Source organism: Dermochelys coriacea, chromosome 15 (genome assembly GCF_009764565.3).
Source record: "Dermochelys coriacea isolate rDerCor1 chromosome 15, rDerCor1.pri.v4, whole genome shotgun sequence".
In the NCBI taxonomy this organism is placed as follows: domain Eukaryota; kingdom Metazoa; phylum Chordata; order Testudines; family Dermochelyidae; genus Dermochelys; species Dermochelys coriacea.
Genome location: NC_050082.1, coordinates 26,142,641 through 26,167,241, shown reverse-complemented (window position 1 = coordinate 26,167,241; position 24,601 = coordinate 26,142,641). Strand labels below are relative to the sequence as shown.

Below are 24,601 nucleotides of genomic sequence, written 5' to 3'. Positions count from 1 at the left end.
ACTTCCAGTTAGCAATCCTTAAAAAGTACATAGATGGTTGATACATAATTGCACTTAGAGCTAAGCATCTAGTAGTATCACTGCATGGCTTGCCAACAATTATTTTAAAGTTGGCAAAACATCCTCTGTGACTTCAGTGTGTATCAGTTCCCTCTACTGGTTAAGATAGGGAAGCTGCTCTTATAATTCACCCGATAGCCCAAATTAATCCATTCTCTGAACCTATGCAATTAGTGGACAACCGTGGAGCCTTTTGATTAGGTATGGGGTGGGAGATTTCTCAGATTTTGGTAGTGTATATTAAGTAAGACCTTTATTTTTTACTATTCAGCACAGTGAATTATGAGTTTCTCGATCATTTGATTTTAGACCATTGATGGTTTTTAAGGTCTGGTACCTTGTGACTGTTAGGGCAACGAATGTCTCCCTTATCCCACTAGGGGGCAGTGATTCTCAGCTTTCACATAATAAGGAGCATTTCAGCCAAATTTACTGCCAGTGAAAACTGACACAACTCAACTGAAATCAGTGGAGTTTTCCTTCTTACACCAGCAATGAATTTGACCCTTTTCATACAGCCTCAGAAGGATGCAAAGTATTGAACTTTAAAACTGCAACACTGGGATGTATATGAAATATATTTTATATGTTTTTATTATTAATAATAACTTGTCTGTGGCCTCAAGTTCTGTACCCAGTATATTAATTAAAACCACCTGGATTTGCATGTGGAAGAATACAGAAAATATTACTTATAATATTATTTAGAATGTGATTTTAAGAAGTGCTCAGTGTTGGACCAAATCTGCACCCTATGAACAAAGCTCTTCATGGGAGCAGAGTTAGATCACTGCTAAGAGCATTGGAAAATACACCCTTGAACTCTAAAAGTAATCCTCGCTTAAACGTCTCTTTAAAATTTCACATAAGCAAAATATATGATCGTGTGTAGAGATGCAAAAAGATTCTACTGTCACTTGTTTGAGGTGAGCCACATAGCTCGCCATGTATGAGTACTGTGAGAATCTCAAACTCATTCCACTAGAACCTTATATTAAAAACCCCACACCATCATTTGACCTCACTAGCTAACATGGATATCCCTGATCCTGTGATGCGTCGATCAGCCTGATTTGCCACTGCCTTGCATCTTGTGTTGTCACTGATCCTTCTGCAAAGTGGGTGTAGAATACTATCACAACAGGTGATAGTACTTGCTTTGCAGAGGTGTAATGGCTGCGGAATGTACAAAGCAGTGGAGAATCAGGTTTTATACATTGCAGGAGAATCCTGTTTTCATTCCAGTTCAATATCCTGAATACATTAAAAGCCCTTACTCAATTTTTACCTATTCTTTACTCACGGAAACTACACAAACAATGCAAAAACCAGTTTGAACATTGATTTTTCATTTCAGCCGCACACATTGGCTTTTTAAATGCCCACATTAGCTCAAGAACAGGAAAGTATTTTATCCATTACCTGTCAGATGCAGTAAGCACAGTGAGGGCATCTTTCTGCACATACATCAGCTTAATAGCCTTCCTATTATGTGGTTTTACACACAAGCTGGCAGGCATGGACGGTGGGCAGACTGCGTCCCACACCACCAGCTTCCCTTCTGATGTGGCCGTGAGAGCTTGCAAATTGCCAAAATGAAAAACTGACTGACTAAAGAGTCCCACCGTCTTGTTAAAAGTCTGCAAAGGAAGCAAAGAGACCCCGCATGGCATTCTCTGTAAAGTACAAACTAATCTGCCCTTGCAAAGTTTTCAAAAATTAATTGAAACTAACAGAGAAAAAAATAACCTCATAAATCACAAATCTGACTGTAGGAAACAAGCAGGCTATTGGCAGCACATGTCTCTTCAGTGCAAAACTGCTTCCCAGCTCCATCCACATTAGGAAGTGACTGTCCCCAGCCCATGGCAGGACCCAGCAGAGGCAAATCTATCATGCAGGCAGGAGGAGGAAGGTCCTGCAGCAGGAGATGCAATAGCTCAGTGGTTTGAGCATTAGCTTGCTAAACCCAGGGTTGTGAGTTCAATCCCTGAGGGGGCCATTTGGGGCAAAAATTGGGGATTGGTCCTGCTTTGAGCAGGGGGTTGGACTAGATGATCTCCTGAGGTCCCTTCCAACCCTGATATTCTAGGATTCTAGGATTCTAGGACCAGCTCTTTCTGGGAGTCCCATCCTGACCTCTCCTCCCAGCAACCACAGACTGTCCCTTCCAGTCACCACAGAGTTCCCTAGAGAGCCATGCAGCCTCTCACAATCAACCAATGTCCGAAATGTTACTTTACAATAACAATCACAAAGTAGCATAAATTAGAGACTGGGGGATACACTGTGATGTGGAGGGACTTAGCAAGTTCACTCCATTCAGGACATTGTGCTTATTTAGTAAGGCAGAGTGGTCGTCACTGCCAGAAAAAAAGCAAACCAGCTAAAGCAGTACTGTCCATCTACAATACTTACTCTGTCAGTTAAATGAGGAGCGCTGTACTGCAAACCGCTACTATCCTGAGGAGAAAAACAGAGAACTTGATCCACATAAAGATGATAATTTTTAAAATGGACTTTGATCAAAAAAGAAGCTCTAACATGCCCATCACTTTGTTATCTGAGCACTAACATTACATTATTATTTACTATTACAGTAGCATTTGCTCACCACACCCAATATTGGGGCTTCATTGTGCTAGGCACTGTGCAAATAGTAAAAAAGAATCTTCTGCCCTGAAGATCTTACAGTAAGTAGACAAACAACGGGTTGCAGGGGAAACAGAAAGGTTAAGTGATTTGCCCAAGCCCCCATCCAGTGCCCTTTCCATTAGGCCGTGCTGCCTCTCTAGAACACAGAGCCACAGTATGTCTCCATCCCTCCGTATGCTCAGCTTTTCCCTTTTATGTATTAAAGTAGTGTAATTAGAATGTTGGAAGAATTTTTTCCCCTCCCAGAATTATCTAATTCTTGTGGCACAAGAACTACAAAATCACATTAACTCCTATGTCGACTTACCCATAGATAAAATAGCACTTGAGTTTTACTGTTGCTGACTAGTTCCTTGTGATTTTTTGGATTAAAAACAATGTAGTTCTGAAATTAAAATGTTAAAATTAGGTTAAAATTCACGTTGGCCAGTCTATGACATTTACACATCTCAGTTTTAATACTCTGGCCTGGCAGCGTGCTGTGCTTCACAACATCCATTCTTATTAGAAATGTACTGTGTTAATCTGCAGAGAATTTGACCCATAGGGCCTGATGCTCAGTTTCACTAAGGCCTTCTTATGTCACTCTGGCAGTGTAAAGGAGCCTTGAAGTGGATACAAAAGGCCTTGTGAGTGTGACCCTATGAGTAGGGTGACCAGATGTCTCGATTTTATAGGGACAGTCCTGATATTTCAGGCTTATAGGCTCCTATGACCCCCCCCACCTCCTGTCCCGATTTTTCACACTTGCTGTCTGGTCATCCTATGCCTCTCTGGCTGTTGTAAAGCTCACATCAGGGCTCTACTTTGCACCTGCTGCCGAGAGGTCACGACAGCTGGTGCTGAAAGTCATGGGCATGACTGAAGTGCACTGGTCTATTACTATTCTCAGGACCTATAGAAGGTCAGGGCAGGAAGCAGAGTGAAAGTTACACTGTCCCTGGGGCTGCTCTAACATATACTGGGGGCTGCACAGGGCTCTGCACAACCTCAGAATACAGGAATGCATCAACATCTTTGTCCCCCACCCAGCCCTGTTCCTGCCCCAAGTGCAGGAATGGCTTAACGTGCAAATCAAGCACACTGTGTTTAACAATGGTTTGTTTCCACCCTCCTAAGCCCCTTTAACAATTAGAATCACTCACCTGATAACCAAATGCAGGTTGCAATTCGACACTCCACATAGGTTTCTCTTCAGGTAAAGTCCACTTCCAAATGCAAACTCTCTGGCAGACAGGGGAAAGCAAAGTGACATCAGTGTGATTTTCTATGCACTATTGAATTCAATGAGCCTAATACTGCTCGTTCAAAATGCAGTGACTCCAGTAAAGTCAGTGGGGCTGCATGGGGGAACATGGGAGCAGAACTGAGCCAGTAGGGTCTTGGTGGTTAGTATGAAATTTTTAAAAATTGATTATATGAAATATTGATTGTATGCAAAGTCACAAATTAATATCCAGCATGGTCAGACCTGCAGTCAGACATACTTTTTGAACTTTAGATCAACAGAGTTTGGGCTCTGCTTCCCACAGATTGTTCAAAAACATGTTATAAATCAGTTTTGCTGCAGCTAAATTTGAACCATGTTTAAACCTGGATCTTTGCCAGTGAAGATTGGCCTGCGGGTGCAGAATAATGCAAGAGGTTATGGCATTAGCTTTTCAATTCTGTAGGTCTGGGTTCTAATCCTGACTCAGGTGAACTCAAGCGAACATGAGTTTGATGGTTTCCAGTTGTGAACATAGAGGATGGAGAGACAGCATTAGCATTTAGTATGACTTCCCTCTAGCTTCAGCCTGGCATAATTGTGGCATTGATATTGGGTGTGAATTGCATAGCAAAACTGACTTTGCTGGAAACTCCCATTATCCTGCTGCTAGCTAGGCCTCACATTATACCACTAGTCACATATTGGAGCAGATTGACAATATGTTCAGAAACTAACAAAAAAATTCATCTTATTTTTCTGCCTGAAATGTAAGGTGACTGGGTGTTGCTAGTTACTGTAATCAGGTTAACTAAAGATCTGTCAAAGTCAGAATTGTTTATTCTGACTTATACAGGTTTCTGAACTTTGTAACTTTAAGATAAATGAAATCCAGATCTGAACTACCTCTGAGTTAGTAAAACCAAAACCCAGCTGAGATGGTTTTGTAAAACCGAAGTCCAACTCTCCTAATTTTACTCAACTCCAGTGTATATCCTCCTCTTAGTTACATTGGTGCAAATTTGCAGGGTTCAGTCTCTACAGGCTGCAACAGAGAAAACATGTTCTTTACCTGTACTTTGCCAGTACCAAGTGTTACCAAATACTTAGCATCCTGGGAAATAGCAATAGCACCAACCCCATCTTCTGGGTGACTATCAAATATCGTATGCACAGGAATCCTGCAGAACAATGCATACACAGTCACTAATTACAGTGACAACTATTTGCAATATTATTTTTAGCTCTCCCCCTCCGCCTTACGCAACCCTTTTCACAAAATTCTATCACCTGTCATTTTGGAAGCTCCCTTTCACCATAATTGGGGGGTGGGGGAAGAGGAACAACAACCCTGAGCTGTTACAAACTAATTCAAATAAGATTCCAGATACTGCAAGACTGGGAATCTTGCTTCTATAGTACTGATAAAGCAGGGGAAATTACAGTACCCATCATGTTGCTTTTTTGAAAGTATCATCGCATAGGACTCCCACCCACTCCCCTCAGAATCTGGGGTCCATTCTAAGCTGCAGTGTTGCTTTCACAGCCCTGGTTTAGCTTCATATTTGAGAGGCTCTTCTGATTGTAATTTCTGAACAATTCTTATTGACAGTTGCACATTTCTGGGGTTTCATTGACATTTCTAGGGTAGCTCCTACTTCTTGCATATTTCGGATCTGATTGAGACTGTTCTGGACGGAGCTGCAGCAGTGGTTACTGGGAATGTGGGGAAGGGGCTTACAGCCAACAGCCAATGTCACCGAGCACTCAGAATTCTAAGAACTAGAGCCAAGATTTAAAAGAATAGGTGAGTAAAATTAGAGGCCCTATTATGGATATAGGACCCTAACCTCAAGGCAGTCAAGTTTGAAAATCTTGGCCTAGGGGAGTTCTGACCGATCTTACGTGGACCCATCTGCACTGGAATGATTTGAAACCGAAGCCATTACTCCTTGGCTACTTGGTCTATTTTTCCGTCCTGCGCTCTTGGACTATGTAATTATTTTAGTCTAAACTAAAAGCTAAAATCACTTAATAATTATTATATTGGCTCAAGAAGTTTTCCTATGTCTTACTTTGTGAGTCTAAGTTTTGGTTTTTGCTAACACTGCCATGAGAAGGTTACTTGGTGATTACCCAGAATGCTGAGAAAGTAGCATCTCCTGAGTAATCTGGAGCATTTGCGACAGGAAAGAAAGAAGGTTCTCAAACAGGGGCTTTCTAAACACCTAGGAACTTACCCTGAGAAGGCATCCCACACAATGATTAGATTACCAGGTCCCTGGTCAGCTGTTGCAATCCATCGCCTGTCTTCACTTACACACAGACAAGAAATAGAATTAGAGTGACCCTGGAGAGTCAAAATAAGAAATGTGCCTTGAAACATCTAGGAACAACATTTATTTAAAACCATCATTTAGCAAAGGCCTAATTAAACTGCACATACTGTACATTGCACCTGTGACAGTCTCCATGTCCATATCTGTCAAGGTCCTCCTCTCTCTCTGCTTTCAAACCCACTTTATCTAGGAGTACTTCCTTCTTTACCCCATCTATAAATCCCCTCAGTCCCTCTCTCTGAACTTGTTGCCCTGTGTCTTGTCTTGCCATATTTACACTGTAAGCTGTCTAGGGAAGAAAATAGAACATGACTTCTCTGTATATATGAAGTGGAGAGTAAATGTACAGTGCTATATACATGTTTTATAATTCATAACAGAATAATACAAATCTTTGACCAAGCTATAGCTCAGTGCAGATACAATTCATAATTCAAATATAAGGTATATGATTATAAATATAAGGTGCATTATAGGATTATTTATTACTTATACCAAGCCCAGGAATATGCAGAGCACTCTGCAGCCATATACACCATTTATAAATATTTCCCTGTTAAGTACAGTATCATTATATCAGAAATGTCTGAAGAGCTCTATAAAACCAAGTTACAGTAAGAAGCCAAGTCAGCTGAAGATAAACAGAGACTCATTATAGGTCTCTTGATTGGCAGAACAGTGAAAATGCAGCTGATGCTGGGTAGATGTGACAGACAAAAAGGTCATCAGAATGTTTTTTAGATCCCACTATGCGAGTCTTCTACTTCCTTTGCTGTGGGTGGGGTTCTACACCTGGAAGAACAGGGTTCTGTACCTGCAGATAATGCAGTGGGGTTCTGGGCCAGTAGGATAGGGTTCTCTAGCAATGGGGTTCAGTACCTGTGGGAAGAGTGTTCTCTGGGAATGGGTTTCTGTACCTGTAGATGATATTGCCTGTTTCTGAGTATGTCGTGGATCACAGCAGTGTGAGAGGAAACGTACAGAATCACCCTGTGCTCTTCATCAAGCAGGCTGTAAACAGGGAGGTGGCTATTGTAACCAAATGCCCAAGACAAACTCTGTAAGGAACATAGTTACTTCTTTATGCCAAGCAGTGACAGAATTATCATAAAACATAATCTCTCTTACTTTTAGATAGCATCTGTGATCCTAAAGGAGCCCAATATGTTTCAGTTACAATCCCTTCAGTCACCACTTATATCCTGCCGCCCTTAGGGAGAAGGCCAGAAACACACAACACCACACCTGGCCAAGAACACTGGAGCAAAACCCTTCTTATAATAAGTTCCTATGTTGCCCCATGACCCATTAAAGCTGTTTTGATTGGCAGAAGACTGAAAATGCAGCTGATGCTGGTTAGATGTGACAGAACAAAAGAACATCAGAATAACCTTTGACACTAATTTCAACCTCCTACAAATGCATCATTATTTTTAGTAGAAAAATAAACTTTAAAATTTAAACTATGTCTCTCCTGAAGCTAAAAGATTACTTCATCCCCCCCGTGATGAGCTGGTCTTTTTCACTAGCATGAAATTTCTCATTCCCTAGGCCCTGCTTTGTACTCTGTAAAATACTCACAATTGGATGTGTTTTGATGTGCTCATCCTCTTCAAACAACAAGCCTGGGGTGGCTGAGGACACTAGTGACTCTTCCTCGGCTGATACTGAGCTGGCAGTGATTGGCGCTTCTAGGGATCCTGTCTCTTCTTGGCTCATTTCAGCACCTGCTCGTATGCTCTTGCTTTCCTGATCTGCTAAACTCTCTTTGTCTTTATCCCTCAGATTTTTCTGGTCACTCTCTTGTGTCTTTTGGCCTATTTGCTGCATGTCCTGCTCCACCTTGGTGGAGCTTGGTAGTCGAGTAGGAGCCTTGCTCTCCCATTGCAGCTCTGTGGGTACCTGCTGTTCAACTTGTCCAATATCTTCTAATGTTCCTGTTATTGCTGCAGTTTCTTCTCTTTCCTCTGATGGACCTTCAGTGACATCAGCCCCCGATTCCTTAAAAATAAATAAAGGCTTCAATGTACACTTTGCAGAATGAAAAATGTATTTAATCTCTTCCGTGCTGCAGAAATGCATCCGATGAAGTGAGCTGTAGCTCACGAAAGCTTATGCTCTAATAAATTTGTTAATCTCTAAGGTGCCACAATTACTCCTTTTCTTTTTGCCACCTCTGTAACTCATCCAACCGTCATGAAGTGGATTGACATTCGGCTACATGCTTCAAATAACCTATAGGTTATTAAAACGTGATCGATTCTATCTTGGATTCCAGTCACACCATAAAATAAGAACCCATTTTAGGGCTGTGGCATCAATAAATTCCTCTGTGCGTTTTTAAACTCTCCTTGGATTTGCTCCACATAACCTGACAGAAAATGTCTCTCCTATCCACTCTATGGTCCTTCTGTTCATGCAGTCCTGGCCTCCTCTAGGTCCCTTCATTTAATCTCACTGCTGTTAGTACAAGAGACTTCTCCTCTGCGGCGCCAGTAATCTAGACTAGCTTTCTGAATTCCTGAACAACTTTCCATATCATTGTAAAGCTCAGATGAACACACATTTTGCTCCCTGCCCCAGACATTTTATGTTACATGCAAAAACATTATTGATCATGTTCACAGTGTCATAGGTGGCCCCGGTGCTTTGCAGGGAACAGATATCAAATCCATGCTAAGGTTGGCAAATAAAATGAAAAAAAAAAAAATCAGGAAATGCAAAGGTTAAGGATTTGCCAGGAATTTTAACTTGGCTACTTTGCACATCCTCTGCTCAGCATGCTACACATTTAACAACAGGAAATCTAATATAGTCACATATGCATTATTTAACAGGGAAAACAAGAATAGAAATTTTGCTACCTCACTACTTACCCCCCTTTCTAGATCGTTAAGAAACATATTAAATAGAACTGGATCTAGTACCGATTCTTGAGGGACCCCACCAGTAACTTGTTGCCATGATGAATATTGACCATCTAATTCTAACCTTTGTTTTCTGTCTCCTACAGTTTTTGGTCTGTGACAATACTTTGTCTCTCACCCAATGACAACTTCTTTAGGAGCTTCTTGTGCAGGATCTTGTCACAGAAACAAGCCTAGTTTGGAGTTTCTAGCCTCTGTTGTTTTTGAGCTCCATGAGTGTCAAAAGTTCATGGAAGCATATGGATAATCTAGGTTTCCCTTACTCATAATTAAAATACACCTCAAATTTTCAGATCATATTCATGACTGGACTGATATGAAGCAGAGGAAGCTTTGGCCTGAAAAGGGATTTGTTTAAGAACATTATGAGTGATTGTAAATGGGGACTGAATGGAAACTCCTTCTTAGCGATAGAATTTCATCTGACCTATAGAATTTGCTACTGGAAACAATAATGTCTCCCTTTTCTGTTATTTTCCATTGAACTCTGTGAGCCAGACTCTGTGGAATTGTATGGATGGAAGAGAGCAGAATCTGACCCTCCTGATGCTTTAATTAACTCCATACAAGGGCAGCGTGGTTCAGTGAGCATGAAAGACACCATAGAAAATATCACAAATAAAAAGGTGCACTGAATGGAATACACCCTTCTTGTGACATCATAGGGATCCAAGCTGGGGAGCTGGCAACAGGAAGTCTATTAGATGATATCCATACTCACACGTGGATTTGTTGTGATGCTCAGTTCGTTCTCTTCTGTCTCAGGGGTGGCAGCATCCATGGAGAAATTGTCTGCTGTGGTTGGTGAGGGCTGGGTCTCCATTTCCATAATGTCCATGGATTCTGTATCACCCGCTAGCACATCTGTTGGCATTTCGGTGACCTGTTTGGGTAATTCAGTCTCCTGAGCCCCTTGGTCATCCTGTGGAGTTTCTTCTGAAGCTTTTTTTTCTTTTATACTTCCTCCTGCTGGTTGCTCCAGTGGGGTTTCATTAGAATCATTAACCATCTTCTCCTACAAGCTTCCTTTCAAAATACATATTATTAGATTTTCTTCCCTGCTATCCCTAGCATTTACCACAAAAGCCCTTTAGATCAGAGCCCATTCCCCTGAAAGGGTGATGGTATAGTCTCCTAACTGGAGGTATATCAGATGGGAAACCAATAGTGCCTTTGATCTTGTGCAACATGCCCAAGCGAAAGGAGCTGGTGATGTAAAATTGGTCCAAAGTATTAAAATTCCCTTACAGTTTGCCATAATTGTCCAGGAAGGGTGGCAGAACTGTGTGTAGGAAGATAGGGGCCTACCCTGCCTTAGTCCTGGCATCCTAGCCAGAACCATTCAACCCCTTTCACTTCTATGAGCACTAAAATTCCTTTAAAGTGGAAGACAAAAATGGATACTGAAACACCAGGTTAGATTTCCAGGTCAGTCACATAAACATTTAGAATCCCAGAGATGGTTCTATAGCATGTAAATAATCATTTATTCCATCTTGAAGTACCATACATATGTCCTCTGTTCGGTCATGCATGTACCTAAAGCACCTGTAGTTCCTTGGGGGCAGAGATGATCCCTCTTAGACTTGTACCTCTGTCACAGTGTCTATGCATAATAATAATTCAGAGAAAGGGGGATAAAGCTAGAGACTGACACTTTGTTCAGACCCTGATTAGTTTTAGGCTGACTTTGGGGTCTGGATTCATAGTCAAACAAGGGCTGAAGTTGAGTTCAAAAGCACAGAAATCTTGCTAGCAAAGAGCTTTTGAAGATGGCTAGTCTCATGAGATTTTGGCTGCATCCACACTAGAACCAGAAAACAGATCCCTTGTGCTTGTACATACCACCTGGACCCCAACCCTTAGGGACAAGTTTATATGCAAGCCTTCAAATCGGAGCCGTATGGTTCACCTCAAAATGAAAAAATGAGGTCTGGTTTTGGCCCATTCCCTAGATAAAACTCTCCCATTAGAGACTGGCATGCAAGGGGTGGCGGAATCTCCTCCCTTGGGAAATGTTTTTGAAAATACACATAATTTAGTACCGTCTGATGGAAAAAATATTTGCTCTACAGACACAATGCTGTTGCTGTGTGAAGGATTGACAGCCATCAGTTAATCCTGTTCACAGCAGGACATTAACCCCACCAGAGGCAGGGAATCCCCCCCTTCCCCTGCCACCCTCCTTCAGTTCAAACACCATACTGTACATACACCGAGTTTGGGCACCTACACACGCCCCGAGGATGCACGCTGCATATTTTAACTCGGATCCATCTCTGGTTCATATTTAAGGGCACAGACGTTTTTCTTTCTTTCTCCAGCTCACCACACATTTTTGCACCCGTCAAAACACATTTATCTCCAGTGAGGGTCATTACTCACCAGAATATTAATGATTTAGCTCCCACCTGTTCCTGCTGCCTTATTCAGACCCCCCACCCCATTTCCCCCTAGGACTGCTGCTGCTGCTCATCCTTCACATCCCTCTAACCTCCTCTGACTCTCCAAAACCTCTCCATTCCCTTGGCCAGGCTCCCCCAAACCTTATTCCCTCAGATGCTTTCCCGCAACCCCCCTTTCCTCAGGCCTTGCCCCAAATCACTCTCAATGGGACCCCCCCCATCCCTCTCCCTTTCAGACCCCCTCTCAGCCTCACCTGCTGCAGCAGCCTCAGTCCCAGCTCAGCAGCCCGGAGCTCCCCTGTTCTGTTTGTATCTGAAGCCTGTTCCCATAGTAACTGCTGCTGGTGCTGCAGGCAGTGAGACAGGCTGGAAAGATCAGTTGCAGAGGAGCTTGCTGTGTAGGGGTGAGAGAAGGGGAGAAGTGGTGAGCACTAAGGCACTACCAGGCTGGGGGGTATTCCTCAGGGGGTGGAGGATAGGAGGTACTTCCTTTCTCCCACTGGCTGCTCCTGAGTTCATGGTACACAGGCCGTCCCCACTCCCCCCTGCAGGACACTGGCTAACAGGACCCAAGCAGCTGCTCATCCCTTCACCCTCCACTGCCCACACCCAGATCCCATTCACACCTGCAAGAGGTACCACTGTTGTGAGTCCTTGTACAACATGAACCCAGCCTCTAAAGAAGAGCCCGACTCCCCTGAGACAGGTGGCCTCACCTTGTAGCAGAAGCAGCATGAGGGATGGTAGCCCTGAGCTGAGTGCATGGCACATGAGTACAAGGCCCCATATAATTAAGTCATTATGTCAAGTTTTCTGTGCCAGATCACTGCCTTTCAGAATCTCCTGTAATCCCATGACTCCAGGAGCTGTAGCTTCAAGAAAAACTCCAAACACCCTGAGACCTATGATAAAATAGCAGGAACTGGCACTACTACATCATCTTCCCTCACTCCCCCTTCTCTCTTCTCCCACATCTTCCAATCACTAACACTGCTCTTTGTACCTCCTGAGTGGGGCAAATGGAGCAGAGCAAGCTAGAGAATCTGCCCCAAAGTATTGACTTTGACTGCTTTACCTATTTGAAATAAGGCATTTGGTCCTCAGGTTAGACAGCACTTGTATAAACAATCCACTAAAGGGGTCGTCCAGGGTAATGCTTCCTTTAAAACACGTTTGCAAATATATAGTTTAAAATATTGTCTTCCCTTAAAAGATAATGAACTTTAAACTCTCTTGACTACGTAGAAATAACGATTTCTAAATCTAAGTTCTTTTCCTCATGCACGATACACAGCGTGATAGTCCTGAAAGTCAATTTTGTTATCTTTTGAAACACTAGGGTTTTTTTCAACCTCAAGAGGCAGCTTAACTGTGTGAGGTGCGAAGCTACTACTATATTAGACCCAGGAAGCAAAAAGTATAAACAACTCTTGGGTGTGTGTGTATATATCAAATGGAACGGGGCACACTTTAAGGAGTTGAGATAAAATGACTGATGAAAGCAAATACAAACAGGAACTGCTGCCTTTAATTTTACACACCTGGACATTTGCAGGGCTGGGACCTTGGCTAAAATTCAAAGTGAAGCCAGTTTTAGGGTCTACAGAAAGGTTAAGGCTGAGATTCTGTGCTGCACTGTGCTCCCCTGAGACGCAGTCAATGGGAGAGGAATTAAAGGTGGCTTTAAGCCACCTTTTCCCCCTCCTGCTTCTGGTCTGTTCCAGGAGCAAAAATAGCCTCTGGCATAATTAGGTTAGCTAATGGCCTTCTCTAGATTCCCTTGGACAGCCTCTGGCTTGCAGAACAAGCAAGTCTGTAATGGTGTGGTCAGTCCTGCCTCTTCCCACCCCCACTCTATTCCCTAGCTTCTCTCTCACACCTACTGGCCTGGGGCTTCCACAAGGGCTAGCATAAGTCCACTTATGGAAAGCCAATGCAGTGATTCCACCCCTGCACCTTGTAAGCAGTTTATAGCACCTATACACCACAGGAGTAGGGAGATGAAACCCATTTTATATTTCTAGTGGTCATTTAGTTTTGGTATTTATTAAAATTCATTTAGTTTAGTATTTATTAAAGCCCATTTTATCTTGTTTCAGAAAGCATTATTTTGCACTATAGTGGCAGCTGAAAGTTATAATCAACAATAAGTTAGTTCAAAACCTGGTGATTATAGATTGTTATATATCCAAGCAACATTCATTCCATCATTTCCTACCTTGATATCATTAGCAGAAGGGCCAAATTTCACTCTCACTTACACTAGTACAAAAACACTAATTCCCATTTACACTGGTATATGGTCCTTCTGTTCAGTTCCCCCTCGCTGGACCCTTGTTTGTGGTCTAAGCAGGGAGTTTAGGCCTCTCCAGCTGCACACTATATCTGATTTTGCAAGGAGAATAACACAGGCTTTGTTGATTACACTAGCTGGCATGTATCAATACCTCTGACTGAACACATCAGTAAATACCAGCAAGCAGGAAGAATATACAGTAACTCCTCCCTTAAAGTTGTTTCGATCTTACGTCCCTGATCAATTACAGAACATGCTCCATTTAAGGTTGTGCAATGCTTCGCTATAACGTCATTTGGCTGCCTGCTTTGTCCACAGCAGGCAACCCCACATCAGCTCCCCTACACCCCCCCACCCCACAGCGCCTCCCACCCGCCGGCACTCCCCGTGGATTAGTGCCTCCCCCCACCTCCTGCCCACAGCAATCAGCTGGCTTGCGGTGTTCGGGAGGCAGGGAGAGCCTGCATGCTGAGTCCTCGCTCCTCCCCCCTCCCTCCAGAACACCCCAAGCCAGCTGATTGCCGTTGGCAGGAGGGAGGAGTGAGGACACCTCGTGTGGAGTAAAAGCAGAGGAGGGGAGGACTGGGGGAAGGGGTGGAGTGGGCAGGCCGAGGGTTGAGCCGCCCACCCCTGGTGCTTGCAGAGTAGGGGAAGCTGCCGCTGCTGCTGTGCAACGTGCTTCTCCTACCCTACAGCACCTTCAGCCTCCTTGCCTGCCTCATTGTCTCCAGTGCCAGTGGACTATGCCTGTGTGGGATAAGATGGGGGCATCTCCCAACTATAGTACTGTCTGTATGGCAAAAAAAAAAATTCCTGGAACCTAACCTCCTCTCCCCCCCCCCCCCCGATTTACATTCATTCTTATGGGGAAATTGGATTCACTTAGCATCATTTCACTTAAAGGCGCATTTTTCAGGAACATAACTACAATTTAAGTGAAGAGTTACTGTAGCTGAAAAGCAAATGAGCCTACCACATATGAAGGATTAATTAATTAATAGGTGTTTTAATAATTAATGGGTATGGAGTCTAACAGATGAATAGGCTGCTTATAGCCATGGCTTAAAACCATCTACAACACCTTCTATACCAGTGCTTATAACCATACATAATATACTATCCATGTCTGTAATGTACTTATAAAATGTATAATTTATTAATCCATTATAACCTTTGGAACCTCAATATTACAAAGTGTAACTATCTGATCTCTAGATAGTGTTGATCTGCTTCTGCCAGGTCCAAGTTTGTTCAAAATTGAGATTTTGTAAAAATAATCTTTTCCAAAAATTATGACAGCTACAATAAAATCAGGTTTTTTTTTTTTTTTTTAAAGAATTCCAATAGAAACTGGTTTAAAAACAAACCAAACCAATAAAAGTCCTCTTGCAGTGTATGCAACCCAAAAACTACAGCACAGAAAATTAAGAAACTCAATATACACCAAATTAGAACTATATTATAGTCCAAGCTATGAGAAATACAAAAAGCATCACAGCACCCTTTCAATCTCACCCAATTTAAGATGGCATAAATCAAATAATTCAATTTAAAAAAACCACCTTTCAGATGTAGTGACCTCAAACATTTTCATAACACAATGTTCAAAATCGTATTTGTACATTTCTTGAGTATGCACTTGTATTTCACTGTAACAAACAATATAAAATGCAATCCAGAAATTGGAGTAAAATGTTCTAAATATTACAATGTGCTGACCTGTTCAGGAAGGACTTTAGATTACAAATTAATGTAAAATTATCACCAATAAACAAAAACAAAAAAACCCAGCATAACTCTTTATTGGTAAATGTTACTTCCCATGAGCAAACAGAAAAAAACATTCACTAAATGTTACAGAATAATTTGGCAAGGATTCTAACTAAAGAAAAAGCATGGACCTCACTTTGATCTCACACCTGATTTACATCAGTGCCAGTTAAGTTAGAATCATGTCCTATGACTCTACAATCTATTCCCTGTGAGTCAGTAAAATTATTGATCATGACCAGGTGCAAGTCTGTTGAAAGCAATTCAGGTGTAGTATATCCAGCAGGCTGGAGGTCAGAGCCTCAGAACCCATTATAAACACTCCAGCTTCAGCAAGTAGATGTAGGTTGCAAAGGGAACTTTTCAAACTAGGTTGGAGTTCAAAAAGTACAAACTTTGATCTTATTGTCTTCCAAGCCAGTCATCTTTGCAAGGGGAGAATATTGCAGCTGAAAAAATGTAAAGGAATAAAATTAGGTCTTCTGCATTCAATCTGGAGTAAGGAAATAGGGGAAAAAGATTTATTTTTTACTGGCCCCTTTGTAATCTTTGAGCTTACTACGTAAAGAGCTCCATAGCCAGACCCTTCCCCTCCAGTTAACCAGAGCCCCACTCACCTCTTGAGCCTCCCCAGTGGGCCAGCGGGCTGCAAGGCTAAGCCTTACCCATTCTCAACTTGATCTCTTGATATGATGCACCTCCCCATACTGCTGCAACTAAATCTTTAACAACAGACTTTAGATAATGTCTTTCACTGAAGGTTCTAAAAGTGATCATCAAATTTGAGAGGGGTGATCAAAGCAGAGTGAACCATGCCCAACACCACATGACAAATTAGTCCTGTCCTTAATGCAGAATCCATGGTTCTGATCCTGTGTGAAAGCCCTATCCACTCCATTAAGTGGAGGAGAATTAAGCACCCAGCTGAATCTGCAGAGGGAAGATCCTGTCTACACTATAATTCCAACAGTTTTGTGAGCCTCAGCTACAACATAGCTGTGCCCCAGTCAAAGATTGTTTTCCCCGGGTGGACTGAAAAACCAGGTATAACAGTGTTAGAAGATCCAAACTACATCCTGAAAACATATGGGGCCCTATTTCCCACAGGCACACACATGGTACAAGCAATACTGATTGACTGATCGGTTCCTGCAGTGAAGGAATTATACTCCAGGGCTGTAACATGGTTATAACAACATGGTTTGGGCCAGTCTACGCAGGAAAACCAAACCATATTATAAAGCAGGTGAGGCACAACTGGGTCCAACTTCAATTTGTATAGCACCAGCAGTGGCCCCCCCCAGCTAGGCAGGTCAGAAGTACCCACTTGATAACGAGCAAGGTGGCACTCAAAGACTTTGGTGCTGAAGAAAGCTAGGTTGGACTCTGCCTCAGGTAAATTCCCAGGGGAGGGCAGAACGCTCAGGTTCCCTTCTGCTTAGCAAAGGCATTTTCCAGTTTAAGCCTGGTTAATGACATGCCAATTCATTGCACTTTGCCAACCTGAACTCAGAAGCTGTGGAAGAAAATGGCATGCCTACCCCAGCAGGCCTTTCCCAGCCCACTGCTTTGGTATGAGCCCGAGGTGTAATTTCTTGCCGCCACGGATCACGGTCACACTCAGAGGTTTCTGAAATGCAAGAAAATAAACAGCATCTTCTCCTGTCAAGTTGGCCCTGCTCTCATTTCCCTGTCCCCCTAAGAACACAAGTATGGCCATATTGGATCAGACCAATGGTCCATCTAGCCCAGTATCCTGTCTTCTAACAATGGACAGTGCCAAATGCTTCAGAGAGAGTGAAAAGAACAGGACTATTTATAGAGTGATCCACCCCGTCACAATCCCAGCATTTAGTATTCAGAGGTTTAGGAACACCCAGAGCATTGGGTTGCATCCCTGACCATCTTTTTAAACTCCCTCTTTTGGAAGCTGTTCTGTAACCTTAATTTTTGTTGCCCTTCTCTGTACTTTTTCCAATTCTGTTATTTTATAGATGGGCTGCCCAGAACTTCACACGGTATTCAAGGCATGGATGTACCATGGGTTTATATAGTGGCCTTATGATATTTTCTGTCTTATTATGTATCCCTTTCCTAATGGTTCCTACCCCTCTGAGAGCTTTTTTGACTGCTGCTGCACATTGAGTGGATGTTTTCAAAGAACTATCCACAATGACTCCAAGATCTCTTCCTTGAATGGTAACAGCTAATTTAGACCCCCTCATTTTGTATGTATAGTTGGCATTATGTTTTCCAATGTGCATTTCTTCGCTTTTATCAACATTGAATTTCAAGGCCATGTGGCAGAGTAACTCTTCTTCCTACCAAGGAGAGTCAAAAGCAGCTCTCTCTAAAGCTTATCACCATTACTCCTTGATCAGCCAGCAGCAGGCACTCTCAGTAGAGACAAAGCATGATGCCTACACACACTCCCAAATCTCTCAGCCCAGGAAAGATCTCAACTGTTCTCCATTGGACCCAGCTGGTCTCAGAAATAGTATTGAACAGTATAGCTGTGGGGTCACCATTCACATCAAAAGCAGCAGCAGAATGAGCCTGATGTTTGGTTTCCAGAGTGGCAACTTGAGACTACTGGTGTCTCCCAAATATCACAAAAGAAAAAAAAAATCTAACCTTCTGTTCAAAGACTGAAAATAGAACTCAGCCAAAGCTGGTAATCTGCTCACCCCTTCGCTGTGCTGCACCACGGTGGCAATATTCTGCAGTGTCTGGAAGTTGTGTGTGTCGACAGAGCCAAACTCAATGATCTCATCATCAACCTGTAATCCCTTTACAAAAAAGCGTCAGGAGACTAAGCATCATTTGCCCTCAAAGATATACAATGCTTTGTGTTTATATAACATTTTTCATCCAAGGACCTTAACACACCTGATGAACATTCATCTAGATCGGGGTGGGGAACCTGTGGGCTGCATTTGGCCCATTGCTTAATTTCATCTGGCCCGTGCATGGGCAGGGTGTCCCATGGGCTGGGGAGGGCTGCGACTCCCCAAACAGCCAGACATTGACCCACCCACGCTCCGCCCTGCCCAGCTCCACCTGCTCCTGTTTACTGCTGTGCAGTGTGCGGCTCCTCCAGAACCCCTGTGCTACAGCCAGTGCTCCAGGGGCCGCCTGCCTTCCCAGTGCTCCTCTGGGACTGGGGGGCCAGCATAGAGCAGGGCTAGGGGCTGCAGTGGGGGGGAGGCCTTGGGGCTTTTGATCAGAGACTTACTTTTAACTTCTGTGGGTCAATGGCCCGTGACAGAAAAAAGGTTCCCCACCCCCATCTAGGTTATGCCTCCATTTAAGAATCTCAAAGTGCTTCTCAACATTTAGCAGATTAAGCCTCACAACCCCCCCAGGGAAATATGGGAGTAGTATTTATTATTCCTGCTACAGAGATGGGGAAACCAAAGCACATAGTGGTGACATGGCCTTACCCAAGTCATATAGTGTGTCAATTGGAGAGCTGGGGAAAAAACGAGTTCTGATTCCCACCCCCATGCCCGACCCACTAGCTAGGTGTTCTAACATGGCCATGGCTCAACAGGTTACAGCAATGCATATTTTACACTGTCCAGGCTAACAAGTATAATTACATCCACCAGGAAAGTTACAAGCATCTGACAAGAATCTGGTTTAAAAACAGGAGCTCAAACCCTGCTCCTGATTGCAGATGAGTGGGGAGGGCCACCTGCCATATTTGGGGGCCCAACTGGCAGAGATTGGGCCATTGGAATCAAGATGATTGAACTTGCCGAGGTGCTAGCAGGAGACCCTGGTGTGACGGCATTCACTCTTGCGAAGGGCTGCGGCAGACTCGGGTTCTGATTCATTGCCTCGACCTGAGCTTCTGCCTCATCCTTTGCCTGCTTCTCCTTCTCTCGGGCATGCAGCTGGTGGAGAGCTTTTTCCACTTGCTGCATTAGGGCCTTGTGATCATTCTGAAAACCTAAAGGTGAGACACATTAGTGCAGAGAAGACAGGAACAATCACATTTTCATTTAAAGTCCTGACCTAACAGATGCATCTCTCTCTGGCTGAGATTCTTAGCTTTCAATTAAAAGTATTTTGTTCCTCTTAGGCCTACACTGTGAATGAAACTGTGCTAACCACCTTGTACAGCTGGCATAGCTGTTCCTAGCTCAGTTTCCCTGACCAATGTGGCCACCTGAGAACCATATTAAATCTATGTTAGTAACCCATGCTCCTGACTACCTATCTATGGGAGTGAGTCAATGTCCCCAAATACACTAAAGGATCCACTGTGTAAGGATAACCATTTACAACAGTCATCACCTGACAGTGCCATGGTTACAGACTGATAGCTGTTTCACAGCCCTGCTCATGAGCAGCAGCGATACACAGTACGCATACACATTTGTGAAGAAACAGCCTTGTTACAAATTCAGTACAAATCCATAGCGTAGATCGACAATATTGACTAGGCAGATTGATGTCCACATAAAGAGCACTAGGCAACCAAATCCCCTTTCCATTAAATCATGCGCTAAATGCAACACTTATTTCTAAACAATGACTATTATAATACATTTGTCCACAAATACAAGGCAAGCACTGGTTTCAGAGTAGCAGCCGTGTTAGTCTGTATTCGCAAAAAGAAAAGGAGTACTTGTGGCACCTTAGAGACTAACAAATTTATTTGAGCATAAGCTTTTGTGAGCTACAGCTCACTTCATCGGATGCAAGCACTAAATTTAAAAAGAAACAATGTCAACTAGTTTTATTTATTTTATAAAGAACATAGAAAGGTTTTACAATATGACTGTTTTCATTAATCATTAGTAGGTGCATTAATAATGCTGTTCACTGCATTTTAACAGATTCAATTTTATGACTGAGCCAGTCCCCTGGCACTTTTGTAGTACCTAACCAGAGGGCAAAGCTGCTTAGAAACAACACTCAAACTGACTCCACTATTTTTATTTTCCATACTGAATGAAATGAAAATATTAGGGCTGTCGATTAATCGCAGTTAACTCACACAATTAACTCAAAAAAATTAATCGCGATTAATCGCACTGTTAAACAATAGAATACTAATTGAAATTTATTAAATATTTGAAAATGTAGAAAAACATTCAAAAATATATTGAAAAAAATCTGAGCGTTGTACACTGTGCGTTCTGTGTTGTAACTGAAATAAATTTGAAAATGTAGAAAACATCCAAAATATTTAAATAAATGGCATTCTATTATTAACAGTGCAATTAATCAAAGTAATTTTTTTTATTCATACAAATAATCATAGGTTTCAGAGTAGCAGCCGTGTTAGTCTGTATTCGCAAAAAGAAAAGGAGTACTTGTGGCACCTTAGAGACTAACAAATTTATTTGAGCATAAGCTTTTGTGAGCTACAGCTCACTTCATGGGATGCATTTGGTGGAAAAAACAGAGCCCTCTTATGCTCTAATAAATTTGTTAGTCTCTAAGGTGCTACAAGTACTCCTTTTCTTTTTACAAATAATCATGATTTTTTTTTAAATCTCTTGACAGCCCTAGAAAATACTAGGGTAGGACGTTATAACTATAAGATGGTTACAATGCTGAGTTTTATTAAGTTGTTATTAATAAACTAAAGAAACTCACCCTTTTAAATAGATGAGTTTCCAATCAATAATGTCCCTTTGGGTAACAAAGTTCTCAGTTTTATTTCTTTTACATTTGCCAAGGGGAAAAACCAAACCAGCTGTTTGCGAAACAAAGAGACAAACTTCTGACAAGCGTTGTCTGTTTCATTTAGCTCAGCCCCTGTGAAAGACGACTTTTTAGGACAGAATTGCTTACAGATAATGTTATGCCTGGCTGCACGGACTTGGTATACATCAACATCTGCACGCGGATACCCTTCAGCATCGACCAGCGGCTCGTTCATCCCGACTCCCTTTTGCTGCAGGGCAGAAACACTTTCATCAAATGTCCAGCTGCTCGCCTCAAGCCTACATTTGGTTTCACGTTTTTAAAGGACGAACAAAAAAAAATGGCACCTGTGGCGTCTCCGCCGCTTGTTGATTAGGCTGCACTAGAGCGTCAGGGAATTGCAGATCTGAGGCTGGCACAGGCCTCCCCCCCCCCCCCGAGCTGCGTATGTGGCGGGGCACTGCAGACCCCCCCCCCCCTCCCCGCCCCCGGCTGACACGCATCACACACAGCAGCGCTTTGCACAGAGACACCGCCCGGGCAGCGAGCCCCCTATGCGCAGACCCGGCCCTGAGCGCGGCACAGACACCCCCGTGCGCCGGGGGGGGCGGGGGCAGATGCAGGGCCCGGGCGCCCCGGCACGCGCGCACTCACCCCCTCCAGCACCGCGTAGCAGGCTTTGATCTGGGCCTCGAGCTCATCCTTCCTGCGGACCAGCTCCTGCACCTCGCGCACGCTCAGCGCGCCGGGCCCGGCCGCCTCCTCCGCCATCGCCCGAGCCCAGCAACGCCCGCCGGCGCGCGGCAGGACGGGGGCGAGGGGCGGAGCCACGCAGGGACCCGCCCCGCCTCCCCGGGCGGGGGTGGGCGGAGCCGGCTGGAGCAGGCCCCTCCCTCCCTGCGCCAGACACACACACGCCTGAGGGGGGGCACGATGCATCTCCCGCCGTGCGGGGCGGGAGGGGGGGGGGTCGGTGCCCAGAAATGATGCCTCTCCCGTAGGGCACAGAGGGTGCTGTGCCCGGAGAAGATGCATCTATGCGGAGCGGGTGGCATGCCCAGAGAGAAAGTATCTGCTGAAAGAAAAGGAGGACTTGTGGCACCTTAGAGACTAACAAATTTATTAGAGCATAAGCTTTCGTGAGCTACAGCTCACCAAATGCATCCGATGAAGTGAGCTGTAGCTCACGAAAGCTTATGCTCTAATAAATTCGTTAGTCTCTAAGGTGCCACAAGTCCTCCTTTTCTTTTTGCGAATACAGACTAACACGGCTGCTACTCTGATATCTGCTGAAACGCACCGACCGTGGCGGGCAACCAGCCAACCCACCCCGTCAAGCCTGCCCCTCGTGGGGTTTCTACACGGAAGAACTTCGGAGTCGTTTGCAAGCGCTTCAAAAGAGCTGGCGTCACCCGGTCACTGCCTCTTTTTATATCCTTCTAGCACCTTCCACGCCAGTTGTGCGAACATTTGGAGAGAAAAATCAGCGGGAAAAATGCTGCCCAGTTTTGGCTTCTTTGAATTGTGCCGCTGAATGCTTTATTTCCCCCCCCCCCCCGAGAGATTTTGTAATGGAAACAGACTTCAGGGCAGCAGGCCCTGTAGGCGCTACTGTAGTTCATCATCATGTGGTACAAACGGGAGAGGCAAATTCCTTCTCAGGATCGCACATACACCCAGTTTCATTGAAGCAGTTTACATGCTTTAAAGCCTTTCCTGATCAGCTTTTCCTAGTTTTGTTGCCCGTGAATGTTTGCAGATAGCTTTTGTACTGAAGAGTTCTGCAGTGCTGGCTTAAATCAATGCCATATGGAGGGCCGGCAGGGGGGATGTGCTTGTGGGTTTGTTTTTTATCTTCTGACTGCTGTGGAGGGATTCTTATCTTTTCAGTCTTTTAGGCAAACATGTTTTTAATCAGTTTCATGAGAGAAACACAGTTCACTTCTGTAGGTTCCCAGCATCAGCTCCTGCAAGAGCTGAAAAAGTGACCATTATGCCACATGTTGTCAAACTTTTAGACCCTGGCTGTTCTGTACGTCTACTTTCTAGTTTCTGGCATGATGGAGGCTCTTGGGGGCATGTGTTTTTGTTTTCTCAAGGTTTTTTATTTGCGAGAAATCTCATAACAAGGATGAATGGAGCTTTGATTACTTCCTTGTTGGGCGGAGGAGACAATGCTTGAATTGATTTGATGTTGAACTGAAAAGGAAAATGGGATTTTAGCCAAATATAATAAATACTGTCAGAGATGACAATTTTTCTTGCTTGTCTGGACAGAAAACACCATGCTAAAGAAGTGTGCTTGAACTCTGGCAGACAGCTAGGCTAAGCCATATTCTGATAGGCCTCTCCTCCCACTCCAGCTGGGTTGCTGGTGAGTGTGGTTTGAGGGAGGGTGGGGAATGAAGAGAAAAAAAATGTTTTCTTGGGGCATGCCTGACACCAACTCCAGTGCTCACACAGGCACAGCTGTGGGACAGCTCTTCTGTTGGGCTTGGACAATCTGGTCCCTGAGGAGACAACAGTGTGAACTGGTGGAAGGACTCAGCAGAAAAAACAAACTCAGCCGCAGTCAGTTGTGTTTTTCCCTTACAAACTAATCAAACAAAATTAAGAAGCAAATCGAGAAAACATAAAACTCCTTAGCTGGGACTCAGCTGAGTCCTATGACCTCAGCCCTGTCCTTGCCAAAAGCATTCTCTCCTTGTCTCCCAATGTTATACCAATAAAATAAAAACCAGCAGGATCTTATTAAAGGGGAAAAGGCAAAATACCACATTTATTGTGACTACAGAAAGAATCATAGTAAGCAGTTAGTTATAGCTATAACATTCCATTCAATTTCATATTTATTCACACATTCATTCATACACACACACACACACAGTTCTGCAAGGTTGTTATCATAGCTACCAGCCTTAGAGTTGCTCATGCCAAGCCACTGGCCAGGTGGCCTGGACATGAGGAGGGAGCAGGGCCTTGTCAGATGCTCATCTGATGCTCCTGGAAGTTGGTTTGCAGAATCAGACCCCAAAGTTCTCACTTTCTAGAGTCCATTTTTATAGGAATTTCTTCCTATGCCAGTCTATGGGAATTGCTTCATCATGCTATTGCTGAATCAATCAGCAGATGACACATTCCTGATGGCTCCGTGCTGCCAGATGTTATCTTGTTCTTTGGTTTTCCCATTCTTGAGGCTGTTGGGTGGATTCCAGTCTGCCCTCCGGGGGTCCTCTGGTTATTTCCACTTGATGCCTTCTTCAGCCGATGGATGCTGG

General features: G+C 43.7%; 2 protein-coding genes across 6 annotated transcripts in view; both read right to left on the bottom strand.

Annotated features, from left to right (window-relative positions):
- The window catches only part of CFAP251 (cilia and flagella associated protein 251), a 30,625-nt gene extending 18,517 nt beyond the window's left edge, over nt 1-12,108 (bottom strand). For 2 of the 3 annotated variants that reach the window (XM_038373939.2, XM_043498259.1), the window contains exons 1-10: nt 11,848-12,105; nt 9,910-10,214; nt 7,843-8,262; nt 7,179-7,319; nt 6,163-6,272; nt 4,995-5,103; nt 3,861-3,941; nt 3,023-3,100; nt 2,479-2,523; nt 1,483-1,700 (exon numbers count right to left, since the gene is read on the bottom strand). In XM_038373939.2, coding sequence (XP_038229867.1) covers nt 1,483-1,700; nt 2,479-2,523; nt 3,023-3,100; nt 3,861-3,941; nt 4,995-5,103; nt 6,163-6,272; nt 7,179-7,319; nt 7,843-8,262; nt 9,910-10,197 — 1,490 coding nt within the window. In that variant the 5' untranslated portion in view covers nt 10,198-10,214; nt 11,848-12,105. Of the gene's footprint in view, nt 1-1,482; nt 1,701-2,478; nt 2,524-3,022; nt 3,101-3,860; nt 3,942-4,994; nt 5,104-6,162; nt 6,273-7,178; nt 7,320-7,842; nt 8,263-9,909; nt 10,215-11,847 lie in introns of all 3 variants that reach the window. The other variant, XM_043498258.1, reaches the window with a different exon arrangement.
- A 3,567-nt stretch (nt 12,109-15,675) lies between these two features.
- Nucleotides 15,676-22,168, bottom strand: PSMD9 (proteasome 26S subunit, non-ATPase 9). 3 transcript variants are annotated; one of them, XM_038373852.2, is made up of 6 exons: nt 21,978-22,168; nt 21,471-21,573; nt 19,421-19,614; nt 18,347-18,448; nt 17,201-17,289; nt 15,676-16,108 (listed from the first exon to the last, which is right to left on the bottom strand). In XM_038373852.2, exons 1-6 carry the CDS (start codon nt 22,092-22,094, stop codon nt 16,081-16,083), a joined length of 633 nt encoding a protein of 210 aa, XP_038229780.1. In that variant the 5' UTR covers nt 22,095-22,168; the 3' UTR covers nt 15,676-16,080. The 3 variants fall into 3 exon arrangements, 2 of the variants coding, with proteins under 2 accessions (XP_038229780.1, XP_043354355.1); XR_006275939.1 differs by having other exon boundaries at nt 16,025-16,108; nt 18,294-18,448; nt 21,978-22,156; XM_043498420.1 differs by lacking the exon at nt 17,201-17,289 and having other exon boundaries at nt 21,978-22,155.
- Between the last annotated feature and the right edge of the window lie 2,433 nt (nt 22,169-24,601).

Excerpts from the sequence above, each read along its gene's own strand:
- PSMD9 (XM_038373852.2), bottom strand. The coding sequence starts at position 22,094 with ATGGCGGAGGAGGCGGCCGGGCCCGGCGCGCTGAGCGTGCGCGAGGTG. Across the intron at positions 18,449-19,420 it reads GGTCTCCTGCTAGCACCTCG|GGATTACAGGTTGATGATGA; the intron begins GCAAGTTCAATC and ends TTTTTTGTAAAG. Across the intron at positions 16,109-17,200 it reads GCTGGGAAAGGCCTGCTGGG|CTGCAATATTCTCCCCTTGC; the intron begins GTAGGCATGCCA and ends ACATTTTTTCAG.